The 16922-nt window shown below is 40.4% G+C and overlaps 2 protein-coding genes across 4 annotated transcripts in view; one reads left to right on the top strand and one right to left on the bottom strand.

Moving 5' to 3' along the window:
- LOC131128256 (ras-specific guanine nucleotide-releasing factor 2) overlaps window positions 1-7991 on the top strand; it is a 39122-nt gene extending 31131 nt beyond the window's left edge. For 2 of the 3 annotated variants that reach the window (XM_058070932.2, XM_058070933.2), the window contains 12 exons: window positions 632-757; window positions 1650-1739; window positions 1814-1920; window positions 2701-2813; window positions 2948-3008; window positions 3081-3184; window positions 4760-4844; window positions 4914-5111; window positions 5974-6053; window positions 6136-6253; window positions 6320-6388; window positions 6590-7991. In XM_058070932.2, the coding sequence (XP_057926915.2) occupies window positions 632-757; window positions 1650-1739; window positions 1814-1920; window positions 2701-2813; window positions 2948-3008; window positions 3081-3184; window positions 4760-4844; window positions 4914-5111; window positions 5974-6053; window positions 6136-6253; window positions 6320-6388; window positions 6590-6682 (1244 nt within the window). In that variant the 3' untranslated portion in view covers window positions 6683-7991. Of the gene's footprint in view, window positions 1-631; window positions 758-1649; window positions 1740-1813; window positions 1921-2700; window positions 2814-2947; window positions 3009-3080; window positions 3185-4759; window positions 4845-4913; window positions 5112-5973; window positions 6054-6135; window positions 6254-6319; window positions 6389-6541 lie in introns of all 3 variants that reach the window. The other variant, XM_078789635.1, reaches the window with a different exon arrangement.
- Window positions 7992-10539: 2548 nt separating this feature from the next.
- On the bottom strand, window positions 10540-14399 carry LOC131128211 (corticotropin-releasing factor-binding protein). The gene is made up of 7 exons (XM_058070849.2): window positions 14263-14399; window positions 14097-14184; window positions 13712-13869; window positions 13336-13546; window positions 12105-12259; window positions 11692-11812; window positions 10540-11113 (listed from the first exon to the last, which is right to left on the bottom strand). Exons 1-7 carry the CDS (start codon window positions 14341-14343, stop codon window positions 10959-10961), a joined length of 969 nt encoding a protein of 322 aa, XP_057926832.2. The 5' UTR covers window positions 14344-14399; the 3' UTR covers window positions 10540-10958.
- Window positions 14400-16922: the final 2523 nt, after the last annotated feature.

Below are 16922 nucleotides of genomic sequence, written 5' to 3'. Positions count from 1 at the left end.
CGTCTGACTTGCCGTGAAATCATTACAACCTTTATTTTAAGTGCTCAGGTCCGCTAAAGAAGACATCTACCCTCACACACTAATTTCCTCTAATCGTGGCACTAAACATCGCTCTCGGACCGAGCGGGCAACATGTCTGGATAGCTTCAGACTCTCGTTAGCATGGTTGCAACACACAAACAACACACGTGCAGTACATCAAGTGTGTGCCCAAGCGTGTTTTCAGAGTACACCATGCTGAATGGGAGCAATTAGCAAGATAGTGTCACTTGCACTGCTGTGCAACTCTTGACTGTTTATATTTGGTTAGGACGGTTGTCATTTGTTATTCTGCTGGTGGTTTTTGCACACAGAGCGCAACTATAACATTGTTTCACCATCTTAAATGAGAATGGTCAGATAACATTGGAACATTTGGAGATGTTTAACAAGTTGCATTGAGTTACAGTACATGGTTACACGTGTATAGCTCAACAATTAACATGAAAATGAGTAGGAAAAATAGAACTCATAACTTCTCCATGTCTCAGCTGTTCCTGCTCACAGACAGCTGGAATAGGCTCCAGCATACCCACAAACCTAGCAAGGATAACTATCATTTTTCATCATTTTTCATCATTTTCTCTGCTAGCTGTCCTGGAGTCGGTGTCCCTGGAGAAAATCATTCCTGAGTCTCCTCAAGGCAGCGAGGCAGGAGACATGTCCCCATGTCGCTCGCCCTCCACACCACGACACCTGCGATACAGGCCGCCTGGAGGTACTACCACCACCCTGCTTCTTATTGGTTGTATTTAGTATGTACTTATTACATGCACCATAGTACTTTTCAATGTATTTTCCAGATTGTGTTGAATATAAAATTGAAAAGTGCATATTTGGAAAATTGCCATTTAGTTAATAAGGGGGGATTTAAATGTTTTTGATAGTAATAATAGTAAAATCATTCTTAGGGAACATAGGGAGTATGTGTTGCCTTCACAAGGCAATGAAAATATGATCCATGTGATTTATCCCAGCAAATCAATGAAAGGGGGTAAATATTTCATTCATTTAAAGTTTCAATTAAATACAATAAAATATTTTTTCTGGTTTACAATGATTAATAATGCAAGGGTATGCATGAATGTGAGTGTGAATGGTTGTTTGTCTATATGTGCCCTGTGATTGGCTGGCGACCAGTCATTGTGTCCCCCGCCTCTCGCCCGAAGACAGCTGGGATAGGCTCCAGCACCCCCGCGACCCTCGTGAGGATAAGCGGTAGAAAATGAATGAATGAATGAATGAAACAAATCTGATGTACCCTCTCTATGTGCCATCAAGCGCATCCATTCATTTTCCTTTGCATTCTTTGTGTGAAGCACAAGGGCGGCGCTGAAGAGTTCCTCAACCAGACGATTCATTCATTCATTCATTTTCTACCGCTTTTCCTCACGAGTGTCGCGGGGGGTGCTGGAGCCTATCCCAGCTGTCTTTGGGCGAGAGGCGCACTACACCCCGGACTGGTCGCCAGCCAATCACAGGGCTGAACCAGACCAACATCACTAAATACAGACATGCCTAATATTGTTACTAATATTATTATTATATATAAGTAGTGGTGTTTTTGTGTCTCATTGTAATGTTTTGTTGAACATTTAATCTTCCTACAGTCCAGTCAGGAGAGAATTCACGCTGCACAGTTTCCCCCGCTTCAGCTTTTGCTATTGCTACCGCAGCAGCAGGGCACAGTACTCCACCAGGTACACACACACACACACACACACACACACACACATGGACAGATCAGTGTGTTAATCCACTCTTCCATCATTAGTGTTCACCAACTCTGAGAGAACCTGTGATAAAGAGTTCATCATCCGTCGGGCTGCGACCAACAGAGTTCTGAACGTCCTGCGACATTGGGTCTCCAAACACTCCCAGGTGTGTGTGTGCTTGTAACTGTTTCCCTCATCTGTTGAAGTGTGAATTTAAAACTGCTGCTGTTTGTCTCTGCTGCCCTCACCCACGCGCACAAACAGACTGCTAGCACCATCCTCACTGGCAGTCAATTGGATCAGCGCTTCCCCTAATGAATTGAACATCACGGCTCTCCAGTCCAACTGCATCGACCTGCTTTATGTCTTTTCCTCAATCTTATAAAAAGGGCCAGCGTTATGTTACGTCCTATTACCAACACACATCTCCTCTTGCTCAAAGGCCAAAGCTGCTTGTTAGAGGTGACCTTTAGGAAGGCGTGATGAAAGAGAAGAAGGAAGTGATGATGACAAGACGTACAAGATTGAATAGCAGCTGATGATCAATCAGGACAACAGATGTTGTTCATGAACAGTGGCAGTGACAAGAACATAAAAATCCAATAAATACATTTTTTTTTTAAATAAAAACAAATCCTCAATTTTTTAAAGGAATTCAAAAATAAAAACAAAGATTTGAAAGAATAGAAAATAAATATATAAAATTAAAATAAAATAAAATAAAATAAACAATATAAGTAATTCAAAATATATATAAAAACATTAAATAAACTTTAAAATTAATACAGAATAAAATGATGAAATTTTTTTTAAAGCATTTAAAATGAATCCTAAATATTTTACAATTAAACTTAACTATAAATTATGTATATTTAAAAAAATAAACGTTTTACTTTAAAATGACAATAAGACTCATTGACTGTCTTCTTCTTCTTTGTGCAATGAGGACTTTGAAATGAACGGAGAGCTAAAGATGTCAGTCATCTGTCTCCTGGAGGAAGTTCTCAGAGATCCAGACCTTCTTCCTCAGGAGAGGAAAGCCACTGCCAATATACTCAGGTTCTCGGACACACACACACACTGCAAGCTATATTTAAATAACATCAGCATCATTATCTTTGTAAAGGCAACATTTTTTTATATTACTTTTGCCATTTAAGCAAACCTCCATCCTGCATTTTTGCATTTCTTAGTGCTCTTTCACAAGATGAGCAAGATGACGCCCAGCTGAGGATAGAAGACATCTTACAGATGGTGAGAAAACATACACACAGGTTGCATTTAATACAGTAGTTATGTTTTATATCTGCGTGTGTGTGTGTTCAGGCAGACTGTCCCAAGGCGGAGTGTTTTGAGTCTCTTTCTGCGATGGAGCTAGCCGAGCAGATCACTCTGCTGGATCACATCGTCTTCAGGAGCATTCCTTACGAGTCAGTCCTCTTGTCATTGCACCCACACTGTGCTTTGTGCTCTAGTAGTGTACTCTATGGTGTGCAGTCCTCCCTTGTTTATTGCCGGGGATAGATTCCCAAAATAGCCCACAATAAGTGACATGCAATATATTTGTTTATAATCATTATATGTGTTTTGAGGCTGCTAATTTTGTTTGCATTTTAATGAACAACCTACTTGGTTGGTTGGACACGAGAAATTATTGATTCATGATCTTGGGTCTCTGCCAATTGGCTGTGGTGTTTTTGTGTCCTTGTTGGAGGGTGTTGCACCTGCCGTTGGGTTTATTCCTGAGTTCCACCTACGTGGTTTATCCGGGGGTACGGCGGGCTTCTTATGCCATTTGGGTGCACAGTGTTGCTTGCAGCAGTGCAGGGTTCAGAGTCGCATGGTTGTCCATTGTTTACATTACTGTAATGGCGGCGAGCAACAGCTGACACTGTCAGCTAGTTTGCTAGCTACCACAACAGGAAGAAGGTCTACAGCCAATCATGATGCAGAAGACTACACCACTCAACTTCCAACAATGCAGTTCTTCTTAAAGGGCCAGACTCAGCCTGTTAGAGCGTTCTTAAGATGTGAAATTGTGTGACCAGCGATGTTGATGTCTAGAGACAGTTCCACTGAGGAAAACACAGGAAGCAGAACTGGGGGTAGCAGAAATTAGGATGCTGAGGTTCTCAGTGGGAGTGACCAGGATAGATAGGATCAGGAACGAGTACATCAGAGGGACATTAAATGTTAGAGCCCTTGGAGATAAAGTCAGAGAGGTCAGACTGAGATGGTTCAGACATGTCCAGAGGAGAGATAGTAAATATATTGGTAGAAGGATGCTGCCAGGTAGGAGGTGCAGAGGAAGACCAAAGAAGAGGTTTATGGACGTAGTGAAGGAGGACATGAGGGTAGTTGGTGTGATAGAGTTTTGTGTGACAGATGCGGAAGATAGGGTTGGATGGAGGAGATTGATTTGCTGTGGCGACCCCTGATGGGAAAAGCTCAAAGAGAAAGAAGATTAAAATTGCACAAAATAAATTCAGCAAGAGAAAAGTGAACCATGATGGAGCGAGGGAACACTGTAATTCATAATAACGACTAAGGTAAATGTTGTCAAATAATTATCATAATAATGTGTTGGCCTTTCAAAGCCATGATGTGAGTGTTTACACTTATTTGGCCACTTGATGGCACTGTTGGTCCACATTTTCCCCTCTCCCTCGGCAACCAAGCGGATGTTCATGCAGCTCTTTTATACACCCGTACGTTTCATTACGTGTTTACCTAAGCGCTGAAAGTGTTGATGAGAAAATATGGGACGACACTGATAAAATCACAGTTATGATGAATCTGATTTTAATTGCGCCATTATCACCATTTAAAAACTCGTAGGCGGTTTCAAGTCCGTACTTTTGAAGTGAGTTGAAAGGAAGCGTTTGTGTGACTGCGGCGTCTCCATTTTCCACAACGCCGAGTTCAAAGACTCCTGAGAGTGAATTTCCTGCTTGCTGTATATGTCCTGAAGTGTCATTAGAATATCTTCATCTTCCCTCATCAAGAGAGTTCCTGGGCCAAGGCTGGATGAAGTTTGATAAGACAGAAAGGACGCCATTCATCATGAAAACCAGTCAACACTTCAACGATGTGAGTTGTTTGTCAGAAACACACAGTCAGCGAAGTATTAACGCAATAATATGTTTCATGAATTACCAGATGAGTAACCTAGTGGCGTCGCAGATTATGACCCACACAGATGTGGGCTCCAGGGCCAGCTCCATCGAGAAGTGGGTGGCCGTTGCCGATATCTGCCGCTGCCTCAACAACTACAACGGCGTCCTGGAGATCACGTCGGCGCTCAACCGTAGCGCCATCTATCGTTTGAAGAAGACCTGGGCTAAAGTCAGCAAGCAGGTATAGTCGGACATCACTCTCATCTGCTGATGGATCACAAACAATACATTAACCTTTGTAGGGATTACTCGGAACAAGCATGTGTAGGACACCCGGCGGGGAGAATGGATGTGATTAGAAAAGATGCAGAAAGCCAATTAGCTGCCATGTTTCAACATTGGCTTCTAGACTAACTCTAATGAACATTAAATTAATGAAAAGCAAACACTACTGACACACACACAGACACACTGTCAGTCATAGCACAGATTCATTCATTCATTCATTTTCTAACGCTTATCCTCACAAGAATTGCGTGGGGTGCTGGAGCCTATTCCAGCTGTCTTTGGGTGAGAGGCGGGGTACACGCTGGACTGGTCACCAGCCAATCACAGGGCACATATAGACAAACAACCATTCACACTCACATTCATACCTATAGACAATTTGGAGTCACCAATTAACCTAGCATGTTTTTGGGAGGAAACCGGAGTACCCGGAGAAAACGCACGCATGCACAGGGAGAACATGCAAACTCCACACAGAGATGGCCAAGGGTGGAATTGAACTCGGGTCTCCTAGCTGTGAGGCCTGCATGCTAACCACTCGGTCGCCATGCAGCCAGCATAGATAAGTAAAAATGTATCTTCTATTTTGGAGTTGCATCATCACCTCTTTGTGCTTCTCACATAAATATAATACTACTACTACTACTACTAATAATAATAATGATAACAATAATAAATGTGATTAGGTTGAAAAAAACATATAAGTACATATTTGGTAGTGAATGAATTAATCATGATTAATTAATTTGAAAATCATGATTAATCTGATTACAATTTTTAATCATTTGACCAGCCTGTTTTTTTGCTGGTGACAGACAAAAGCCTTGATGGACAAACTCCAGAAGACTGTATCCTCAGAGGGAAGGTTTAAGAACCTGAGGGAGACCCTGAAAAAGTGAGATGCCTTCAACCTTCTTCTGTACCGTACAAGATGCCTTTGGGGGCACCACAAAGATCTCCATGTGTGTCCCCCTCAGCTGCAACCCCCCATGTGTCCCCTACCTGGGAATGTACCTGACAGACTTGGCCTTCATCGAAGAGGGAACGCCCAACTTCACAGAGGAGGGACTCGTCAACTTCTCCAAAATGAGAATGGTATGGTCCTTCGGGGACTATTCTACTTCCCTGCTTCCAGGTGGCTTGACATCTACGTTTGTATAGATTTCACACATCATCAGAGAGATACGGCAGTTCCAGCAGACCCCCTACAGGATAGAACATCAAGTTAAGGTACGTTATTATTATGTGGAAAAGAAACTCATTCAAAGCGAAATAGACAAGAATGATGACAAATCCCTTTGACATATTTTTTTCACAACATTACATGACCTATCTTAATGACATCTTTCAAACATGCATGAATATTGATTTGGACTTTTGCAGGCACATTGCAAGTCAGTGAACATAACATAAGCCCCCTCCCTGCCTCAGGTGACCCAGTACCTTCTGGACAAGACTCTGATCATGGATGAAGACACACTCTATGACCTCTCACTGAAGATTGAGCCCAGGCTTCCTGCCTGATTGATTGATTGATTGATAGCGTTTTCTGCCACAAGCTATGCTATACCATGTTATCTCGATGAAGAGGAAGCTGGCAATAGAGAGACTAATGCATGAACCGATGGTCCTCCAGGAGAGCCTAAGGGAGGTTTTTTCAGTGGTGACTGTGGTGCCGCTCGATGGACGGAGTGGATTTATAGAAATGTAGCATATAGAGAAGGTGTGGCAGCAAGATACCTGAGCTAATGTCTCTGTGTTGTCGTCTGTGTTGCGCCTTTGTCCACCTTTTGAGCCTCCCAAAAATGCTTTCTCCAGTCTTGCATGATTTCAGCTTGGGGTGTGTGTGTGTGTATGTCTGAATGGCTTTCAGCTTGACCTCTGACCCCTACCGCTTAGCACTATGCATTCCCTGTGGGTGGCTGGCTACAGCGACAAGCCTTAAACCCTTCAATTGTAGAACTGCAGCACACATTTTGGGGAAAAAAAGTCAAATATTTTGATAAAGATGGCTAAAATGCCCTTTATGAATCACATAGATTTTCTACATATGAGAATGGACACCTTACTATTTTAACAAATGAATGGTAAACAATTAAAGAAAACCTTTTCGGTGCCTTCTGATAACGCTGATAAATATTATTATAATAGATTCTTAACGTTTGTTGGCCTCCGCATGTTTGTACAAGCCAATAGCTTCCTCTAGTGGTCACACTCTGTAACTACTGCCCTCAAAGCTTCTGCAGTTCCTGTGCATTTGAACCCATTCCTGTTTGACAGCCTGTTTTTGCACTCTCTGACATGTAGCTTTGCTTGAGTGACACGTTAATTCCTTGCATATAAGGTGATTCAACACAAGGGAAAATGTCACCTCCATCGTGTATTGCAGGCCAGGCTCTTGTTTGTGTGGCAAGAAAATTCTGTTTTATTCTGAAGACGAAATGGGGGGGTAAAAAAAATTGAATGTTTTTTTTTTAAATGTAGCATTTGCATATTCCAAATTGATGAACATAGTTGTCTTGCATGCACACAACAGCTGCATGTTGTGCATGTCTGACCAGCCCCTCTTGCTTCTTAGATGATTATGGTCTGTGTGTGTAGCTGTCAGAAGGTGTTTGTTAGTCACCAGGTCAGCTGTGTGAGCCGTCTTCTTGAAGCTGTGCTTTGCTTTTTTTTTTTCATTTGAGGTGCCGGTTGTACACTGGCTCGGGACCAATTGATGCTGTGTTTTGTATCGTTAAAAATAATGTGTTTGTTTGTTTTTGTGTTTGTTAATACTGTATTTGTCTGCATTTTTCACTGACGGGGGAAAAAAATAAATCAACATGCCTTATGTGATGGTGTTCCAAGTCCATATCAAGGTGACTATTATTGACAAGACACAGGATGATGGAGTCATTCTTTCAACAAAAAAATGTCTTTCTGGAGCAATATCTATCATCACTAGCCATCATTGACTATGTGAAACAGACCAAACCTTAATGAAGCAAACCCTAACCCCAACCACAATGAAAACCAACACCCTACCAACCTAATTCTAACCCTAATACCCATGTGAACCCTCAATTGGAAGCCCAAACCTAACCTAAACCTAACCTAAACCTAAACCTAACAGGTTATCCTTAATTCTGGCTTGACAGCATCACCTCAAAACCTAATTGTAATTGTAAACGCTTAATTTAAAATCCTCATCCTAACTGTTACCCTAACCCTATTTTCTAACCCTAAATTTAAACTGTAACTGAAACCTAATCCTAATTCAAACCCTAATTTCAAACTGGAAACCCCAAAGGCAAACCCTATCTCTAATTTGGAAGCCTAATTGCAAACCCTGATTTGAACTTGGAAACCCTTCTTTGCATCTGACCCTAATCCCTAAACCCTAATCTTAATTTGAAATCTGAACTGTCCTTAAAAGAAACAGTAACCCTAATTAGAAACCCTAATTTCAAATCCTAATTTGAACCCTAACTGAAAACCCAAATTTCATCCTTGTAATGTAAATGGATGTAATGTAAAATGTATTGAGTATTCTGTTTGGAAACCCTAACCCTAATTTGAAACTCAAACTGGAAACCCTAAAGGGAAACCCTAATACTAATTTGAAACCTGAATTGGAAACCCTACAGAGTAACCCTAATCTTAATTTGAAACCTGAACTGAAAACCCTACAGAGAACGCCTAATCCCAGTTTGAAACCCAAACTGGAATTCTTAATCCTAATTCTAATCCTAATCCTAATTCTAAAACTGGAAATCCTAAAGGAAAAACCTTACCCTATTTTGAGACCCTAACTGAAAACCATAACCCTAATTTGAAGCCTGAACTGAGACCCCTAAAGGGACACTCTAACCCTAATTTGAAACTTTAGTTGGAAACCCTAAACCTAACCCTCGTTTGAAACACCAACTGGAAACCCCGAAAGGAAACCCTAATCCCAATTTGCAAACCTTAACAATTGGATAACCCATACTTGAAACCCCAATTAAAAACCCTAATTTGAAATCAACACTGGAAACCCCAATTTTATACCTAATTTGGAAACCATGCTCATAATCTGGAACTCTAAATGGAAACCCTGACACTAAACATTAACCCTAATTTGAAAACTAATCAGGAATCCACCATTTCAGACCTTAAAACCAGAAACCTGAAGGGAAACCCTAACCTTAACCTAATTTTAACCCCACCCATAATGACAACCCAAAGTATCACACAAGGTAACCCTACTCTACTGCTTATTGGAAGGTGAGTCCTCCATTGGTGTTTCATTAAGCAGCATCAATATATGTGTCTCTGCTAAGGCCTGAAAAGCAGCCAGCAGGATAAACACTGTAGTTACGTATGTTCATGTTGTTTACACTCATCTTGGAGAAATGAGGATTAGACTTCATAAATAAAAGCATCCTGCCATGACAAATTACTACTGGGATTATTTGGGTGAATGCTCCTTTTAAATCCTCATCCTTTTTCAGGCTGCAGATTAATGACGTATTAACGCTGCATCAGAGTGTGATGGTCATGAATGAATATGGCTGTTATCCCATTCATCACCAGGGGTGGGATTTAACTAATGGACGTTAAAATTGGATGTTCTGAGAAGGACTCGGTCACAGGGGGTTCAGAACTCACTGCAAGTCTGTTTAAAGAGTCGCCGGATCATCCTGTTGTTATTGAATTGACCTGAGAAAAAGTCGTCTTATATTTATATAAAAACTAATAGGTGATGCCAAACGGCTTTCCCCTCCCAGGTGAGCTTTTTTTCCTGTCACACACACATACACGCACCAGCGAGCAATTTAACAAACAACAGAGGAGTTCCGAAGCTAATTTTAAGAGTCATCTTATATTCGGGGTCAATACTTTTTAACCCTGTACAACAAAGAAAGTGTGTCATTTCCCACTTCCTCGATAGCTTCCAAAGTGTGTTTCCATCTGCTTCAGAATGAAAAGTGACAATTGCAGCAATTCAAGCAAAAAAAGCGATATCCGGCGTTTTAATTGAATCATCACCGTTGAGCAGGTTTGAGATTAATCCTGCTTAAACAGCGAGGCAGCTAGCCGGGAATGTCGAGGGGAGTAAGAGCATGTGGGATAATCCCATTAGCAGCTGCACATTCGTGCATAATGTGCAGTTGAAGGCGACGGAGGTCAACAAACTGAACCTTCGTCGAGTATTAGAACACGCATGTTAATTTTGTATATAAGCCTTTTTCAATATGTCGCCATGAAAGCTAGCGCATAGTTTGCCTGTGGAACATATCGGATTAGGAGAAATTAAAATAGATGCACCACATTGTGACGCCGAGTGCTAATGAAGTGTTTTTAATGGGAAGATAAACATACACGCTGTTTGTTCTAAAATTCCACAGTTTGTTTATGGAGATTTGAATTAGTGAGCATGAGCAATTTCTTTGAACCATTCAACCCTGCAGCAAAAAAAAAAAAAAAATGCAGGCTATTTTTTGATGTATGCATGACATAAAAAAAAAACAACAAATCCAAAATGTTCTTGTAGTTCTTGTTTGAAAACAGACCATTCCAAATCTGCTTTGTCATGCATTATGGTATTTTTTTTATTTTCAAAATGTCATGGTGATACAAACAAGAGTGACTGAGAAATGCGTACAAACATAAGGTATATTACTCTAAAAGACAATGACCCATGAATTAACCTTTACTTATGAAATAAAAGTTAATATAATTGGAAACGTGAATTAAATTTCTACTCATAACAAGAAAAAGACTTATGGATCGGTATAAACAATGTACGTATTTACAAGTAGTGTTGTTCACGTCTTCATTCCACTGTGCAGAAATTGTCCAGGCTGTTCTCATGGGCTTTGGTCAGCTGGTTGCGTTCCAGTAGTCGGTACTGGAAAGACACTCGGTTGATGTAGTTGCCACTGGAGACCAGTCTCACCACAGAGTTATCACAGCCGATCTTCATCTGGGCTGAGGAACCACAAAGGGAACCACAGTCAGGTCCAAACGCTACTCTAAGGGTTACAGAGCTTAGCATCTTCTTCCAATGCAAGACTTGGATAAGAAATCATACAATCATACAACAATAGCGTGAATCTTAATATTTGTCAATGAAACGTTCTGCACCCAAAAAGCAGGGGAATCCAGCCATCACATTAAAAGTTGGACTTCTGGACATGCTGAATAAAGGCAGAAGGTACGTGTCATTATGGAATACTGTAAAATAATCTTCACTTCATGGACAACAAAGAGGAGAAGTAAGAGGAGTCATTTGTTTTGACGAGGATATAAAAACGCTACAGTCGAAAGATGCCAGAACAAGTCCAACCTAGTAAGTTGAAAATTAAACTTCAAACTAAATTTGAAAAGTGAGAGTATTTAAACAAGAAAGAAATATGAGAAAATGCAAATTCCTGTCTGAGAAGTGTATAAAGTGGAATGGTGACAGGTTTTACAGCCTTATAGCTTTCATACGGCGCCTTCACTGAATAATCTATTGTATTTGAATAAGGTAATTTCGAAGTTTGATTCTAGAAAAAACGACTTACCAAGACCGCTGAGTGGAAAGCAGAGATCAGCCACGGGGAACATGCGAGATGTGTCCACTCCGTTTCCCCCCAGCAGCTCCACATAGTCACCAGAATCCGAACAGCCGGACCAAAGCCTCACCTTCACAGAAACAAATATGTACTTACTATATTGTAGAAATATGAACTTATCTCATAGAATGTACTCCCAGTGTTGATTTTTGGGAATGTATTGTAATAATAAGATAACAGCAAAAGGTTGAACAAGTTTGTCCATCATGTCTTGTAACACCACTCCAGTCCTGCAGAGGCACCAGTGAGTGAAGCTAACGTTCTACTGTACCTATTTTATCTCAAGTCAACCAAACCGTGCTAAGGATAAAAAGAACATCTCCATACAGTCCCGCCATATGTCCATATTATGTGTGTCTCACCTTGGGGCTGATCTCATTACTTTTGGCCTGCTCCAGGCTCAGTTGTGTCAGCTGGATCTCCACTGGGTAGATGATGGAGAAGCTGCAGTTCCTGTGCTGGTGCGCCATCACCATGGTGAAGCTGCCCTCTGGACTCTGAGACATGATGTTACAAGCTTGACATAACAACACACAAACACACACAGGAGGACAGCTTTGAAATGTCAAATGGAATCATATTTGGTAACTTCACACCTTGTTAGAAGGCAACTTTGGTAGCTGAATAGAAATTAATATATAACTAAATGACCCCGCCTCTCGCCCGAAGACAGCTGGGATAGGCTCCAGCACCCCCCGCGACCCTCGTGAGGAAAAAGCGTTAGAAAATGAATGAATGAATGAATGAATATAACTAAATGTAAGGCTGCACGGTGTTTGAGTGGTTAGCACGGAGACCCAGGTCCAATTCCATCTCTGTGTGGAGTTTGCATGTTCTCCCCGTGCATGCGTGGGATTTCTCCGGGTACTCCGGTTTCCTCCCACATTCCAAAAACATGCTAGGTTAATTGGCGACTCCAAATTGTCCATAGGTATGAATGTGAGTGAGAATGGTTGTTTGTCTATATGTGCCCTGTGATTGGCTGGCGACTAGTCCAGCGTGTACCCCGCTTCTTGCCCGAAAACAGCTGGGATAGGCTCCAGCAACTAAATATATTATTGGTTGTTTTTTTAATTTAAATGTTGCGACCTCTATTGCAAATATTGCATGAATCCCATTGACTTCTATTATAACCACATATTTGTTGATATACACTACAGTAACCCGGATGTATTATAATTAGGCTTGTCAAATGACAAAAAATTATAATCAGATTAATCACAGTTTTTAAAATAATTAATCACGATTAATCACCACGAGCAACTACGTATGTCTGAAATATGCCCTAGTGAGGATAAGTGATGTAAATTTAGCTGAGAAACTTTTTTTTTTATTTTTACACTTTATTGAGCACCTTTTTGGCAACAAAGGGGAAAAAGTGTTATTTTATTTGGAAAGAGTGAATCAAGAAGTGGTGTGGTACAGTATGAAGATATGTTGTTTTGACAGCATTGACCTGTGATTTATGTTGCTTACCAATATCTGCCATTCTTTTTATACATATGCTATTTTGACCCTCACCCACCATCACTGTTACACATGATTGACACGATGTCGAATAGGACTTTACTAAAACCAACAGTTTTCACTTACGAAAAGGGTTGTGCGGCTTTTTCACTACAAGAGTGAAGCCACGGTCGGGGTTGTGGATGCGGAAGAAGATCATGGCAACGTTCTGGGAAGAACGACTGGTGTGGCTCGGTGCCGTCGGGGAGCAGAAGTCTGTGTAGCGCTGGTGCATCGGCAGGGGGTGGTCCTCACTGCTGGGAAACTTCTCTCCCTTTAGAACCCAGCCGTCAAACATCTACAAACACATTATATTGTGTAAAAGCATCTAATGCAAGACCGGCATCAAAAACGTATTTATTTAAGAATATGATTTTTATTGTGTTTTTTTTCCAATAGAAAATAGAGTATAATTTAATCCAGTTCCAATGAAAGGACAATAAAAGCAGCATTATGGTGGGACCTTGATGAAGTCGCCGGCGTTGCAGTCGATGTTGACGTCGGACAGTTCCAGGCTGATGACCTCACTGGGCTCGCCGATGACGAAGGCGGCACAGGCGAGCTGCTGTCGCGACGCCACAAAGGTGAAATGACCTTCTGTGGCCACCATGTCCAAACACCCTAACAATGTGGAGAACCCAAAAAGACATTCATAACTAGTATGTAGTGTCTTAAACAGTTGGACAATGCCCGGTGGGGTATTTTATGGTGGTCTACAAGGATTTTTTTTTTCAAGAGGCAGAATTTTAGACACAGATGCAGCTGTAGTCAAAGAATGTGGACAAACAACAATAAATAAGTGACCGTAATGAAGGTGTATACACAATTTCTGTGCATGAGTGACTCACCGAGAGGCCGTCTGAAAATAAAATCCTCTGTCTCTCTCTTCTGGTCCAAACTGAGAAGAGAATATAATCCATCAAAGTTGTCTTCATCCTGAATGGAGAGGAAACAGATGTCAGCTCATGGGATGAATGGAGTCATCATTTAAATATTAGAAAGGTGATGGTTTACCTGGATGTAGCGGCTCAGCATCATCCGGGATGACAGCGAAAGGAGGAGGAAGAGCAGTTGTGTGCGCACCGACGCAGACATGCTGACGGTGAAGTCTGGGAAAGGAGAAAGAACAGCTGCGTCTGCGCTGTGGATGCTTTTATAGAGCAGCTGCAAGCTCAGTCAAGCATCCAGCAGGACTTCCTCTCGTTTCAGTCATGTGGACACAGATGACACCGCATGGGAGCGGAGTAGGCAGGACTCCAATTCAAGTATGAGCAATCATACCAGCATCATTATGATTGTTTTTTTTGTTTTTATGCTTTTTCTTTTAGTTTACAATTAAAACTACTTTAAAAAAATGATCTGATAACAACAAAAATAATTCTCCCCACTTTTATGTACATTTCAATTCTAGTAGAATGAATGTGATGATACAATGAAAGAATGATGAAAATGATTCAAACAAAACTAAGCCAAAATAGACATTTTCCTTAACAAATCAGAGGCCAATTACTTAATAATAATAATTATTATAATAATTATTATACAATATTATTATAATTGTATAATAATTAATAATTACTTAATAATAATAATAATTACTATATTAAATACACATTTTCCTTAACAAATCAGAGGCCAATTACTTAATAATAATAATTATTATTTTAATAATTATTATACAATATTATTATAATTGTATAATAATTAATAATTACTTAATAATAATAATAATTACTATATTAAATACACATTTTCCTTAACAAATCAGAGGCCAATTACTTAATAATAATTATTATTATTATTTTAATAATAATTATGCAATATCATAATAATTATATAATAATTAATAATTACTTAATAATAATAATAATAATTTATGCTATTTTAGTGAGTAAATGTATACTGGATTTTAATACTTTATACTACATTTGTACAAGTTGCTAAATTTAATACCCATTTCTAATATGCCATAAAAATACACTTTCAAAACACACAATATATACAACTATTTTTTTTACTTTTATTTTTTTAATTGAAAGATGCTTAATGTATACTTTGCCAGAGATCAATTCATTAAAACCATTCCAAGTACAAATTAAAATAAAATATTAATAATATTTTTGACAAATTCTATACTACATAGAAACATATAATACATTTAAAAAAAAAATAAAAAGTTAGTACATTTATAAAGTTATAAATTATTCTAATGCAGATTGTTTTTATTTATCAGAATAATGTAAATAGTGAATTAGTGCATGTTGAATACAGGAAGTGAACAAATTGATCTGAAACAAAGAGAGTGGGAGGGTCTTTGCGCTCCTTTTCAGACATGTGCAATTGGGAATTGTAACGTGAAACATTTCAATGTAAACTGTATGTATGTTTGAAATAAACCATAATGATCCATTAACATTCTGTTGGAAGGTGAATGGAGTGAGGTTCCAACAAAGTTAGCACCGTTGGTTGATGCATTTTAAGGACGGCATAAAGGAGCTCTTTATGGGTTACGTCACGGACCACCAGTGGCTGACCAACCACATTTTGAGATCCCCTCCTTTTGAACGTTGCTGTGAGGACTCAATTGTGGGAAATTGGACTCGGTGATAGCGTGTCAATCAGATCATAGCAATAATTCATACATTTGTGTCTAATGGTGATGAAAACAAAGCATGCTGTGATCTCATTCCTCTCCTAGATGAGGCTAATTGTAGGCACCATGCTGCCATTGTGAAAGGTCAATGTCGACGACGAGCTGAGCCTTTGTGACAGCCACGCCTCATGCTCGCTCCCATTCATCAAATACAAAAATACCACGTGAACGTCATACCCCTACCCCCTAAAAAGTCTAATTACCCGTTCTACCCCCAGCTAATGACTGTTGACATTTTGAAGGCCTGTGTCGCCACACACTTGTCTCCCAAAGAAGAAACACAATCCACTGCTACGATGTAGATTAGCAACCATGACCTATTCGAGGTGTATTACCTTCATTTCAACGCCAGGGGGTCAACTTCCATTCATTAGGAGTCTTTTTAAAGCTTCTGCTTCTGCATGTCTCTTCCTTGCACATTGTTAATATCAGTGATGGTAGAAGACAATAACTGCACTGCCGTTTATGAAAGATGCAAATAGGGAGGGAGGGAGGGAGGGAGGGAGGGAGGGAGGGATGGATAGGTAGGTGGATGGATGGATGGATGGATGGATGGATAGGTGGGTGGGTGGGTGGGTGTATGCATGGATGGATGATGGATGGATGATGGATGGATGGATGGATGGATGGATGGATGGATGGAAAGGAAGGAAGGAAGGAAGGACGGACGGACGGACGGACGGATGGACGGATGATGGATGGATGGAAAGGAAGGAAGGAAGGAAGGAAGGACGGACGGACGGACGGACGGACGGACGGACGGATAGATAGATAGATGGATGGATGGATGGATGGATGGATGGATGGATGGATGGATGGATGGATGGATGGATGGATGGATGGATGGATGGATGGATGGATGGATGGATGGATGGATGGATGGATGGATGGATGGATGGATGGATGGATGGATGGATGGATGGATGGATGGATGGATGGATGGATGGATGGATGGATGGATGGATGGATGGATGGATGGATGGATGGATGGATGGATGGATGGATGGATGGATGGATGGAT

This window comes from Doryrhamphus excisus, linkage group LG3, assembly GCF_037039965.1.
Source record: "Doryrhamphus excisus strain RoL-2023G ecotype Guam linkage group LG3, RoL_Dexc_Guam_v1.1, whole genome shotgun sequence".
NCBI lineage: Eukaryota > Metazoa > Chordata > Actinopteri > Syngnathiformes > Syngnathidae > Doryrhamphus > Doryrhamphus excisus.
This window is presented reverse-complemented; position numbering and strand designations above follow the sequence as displayed.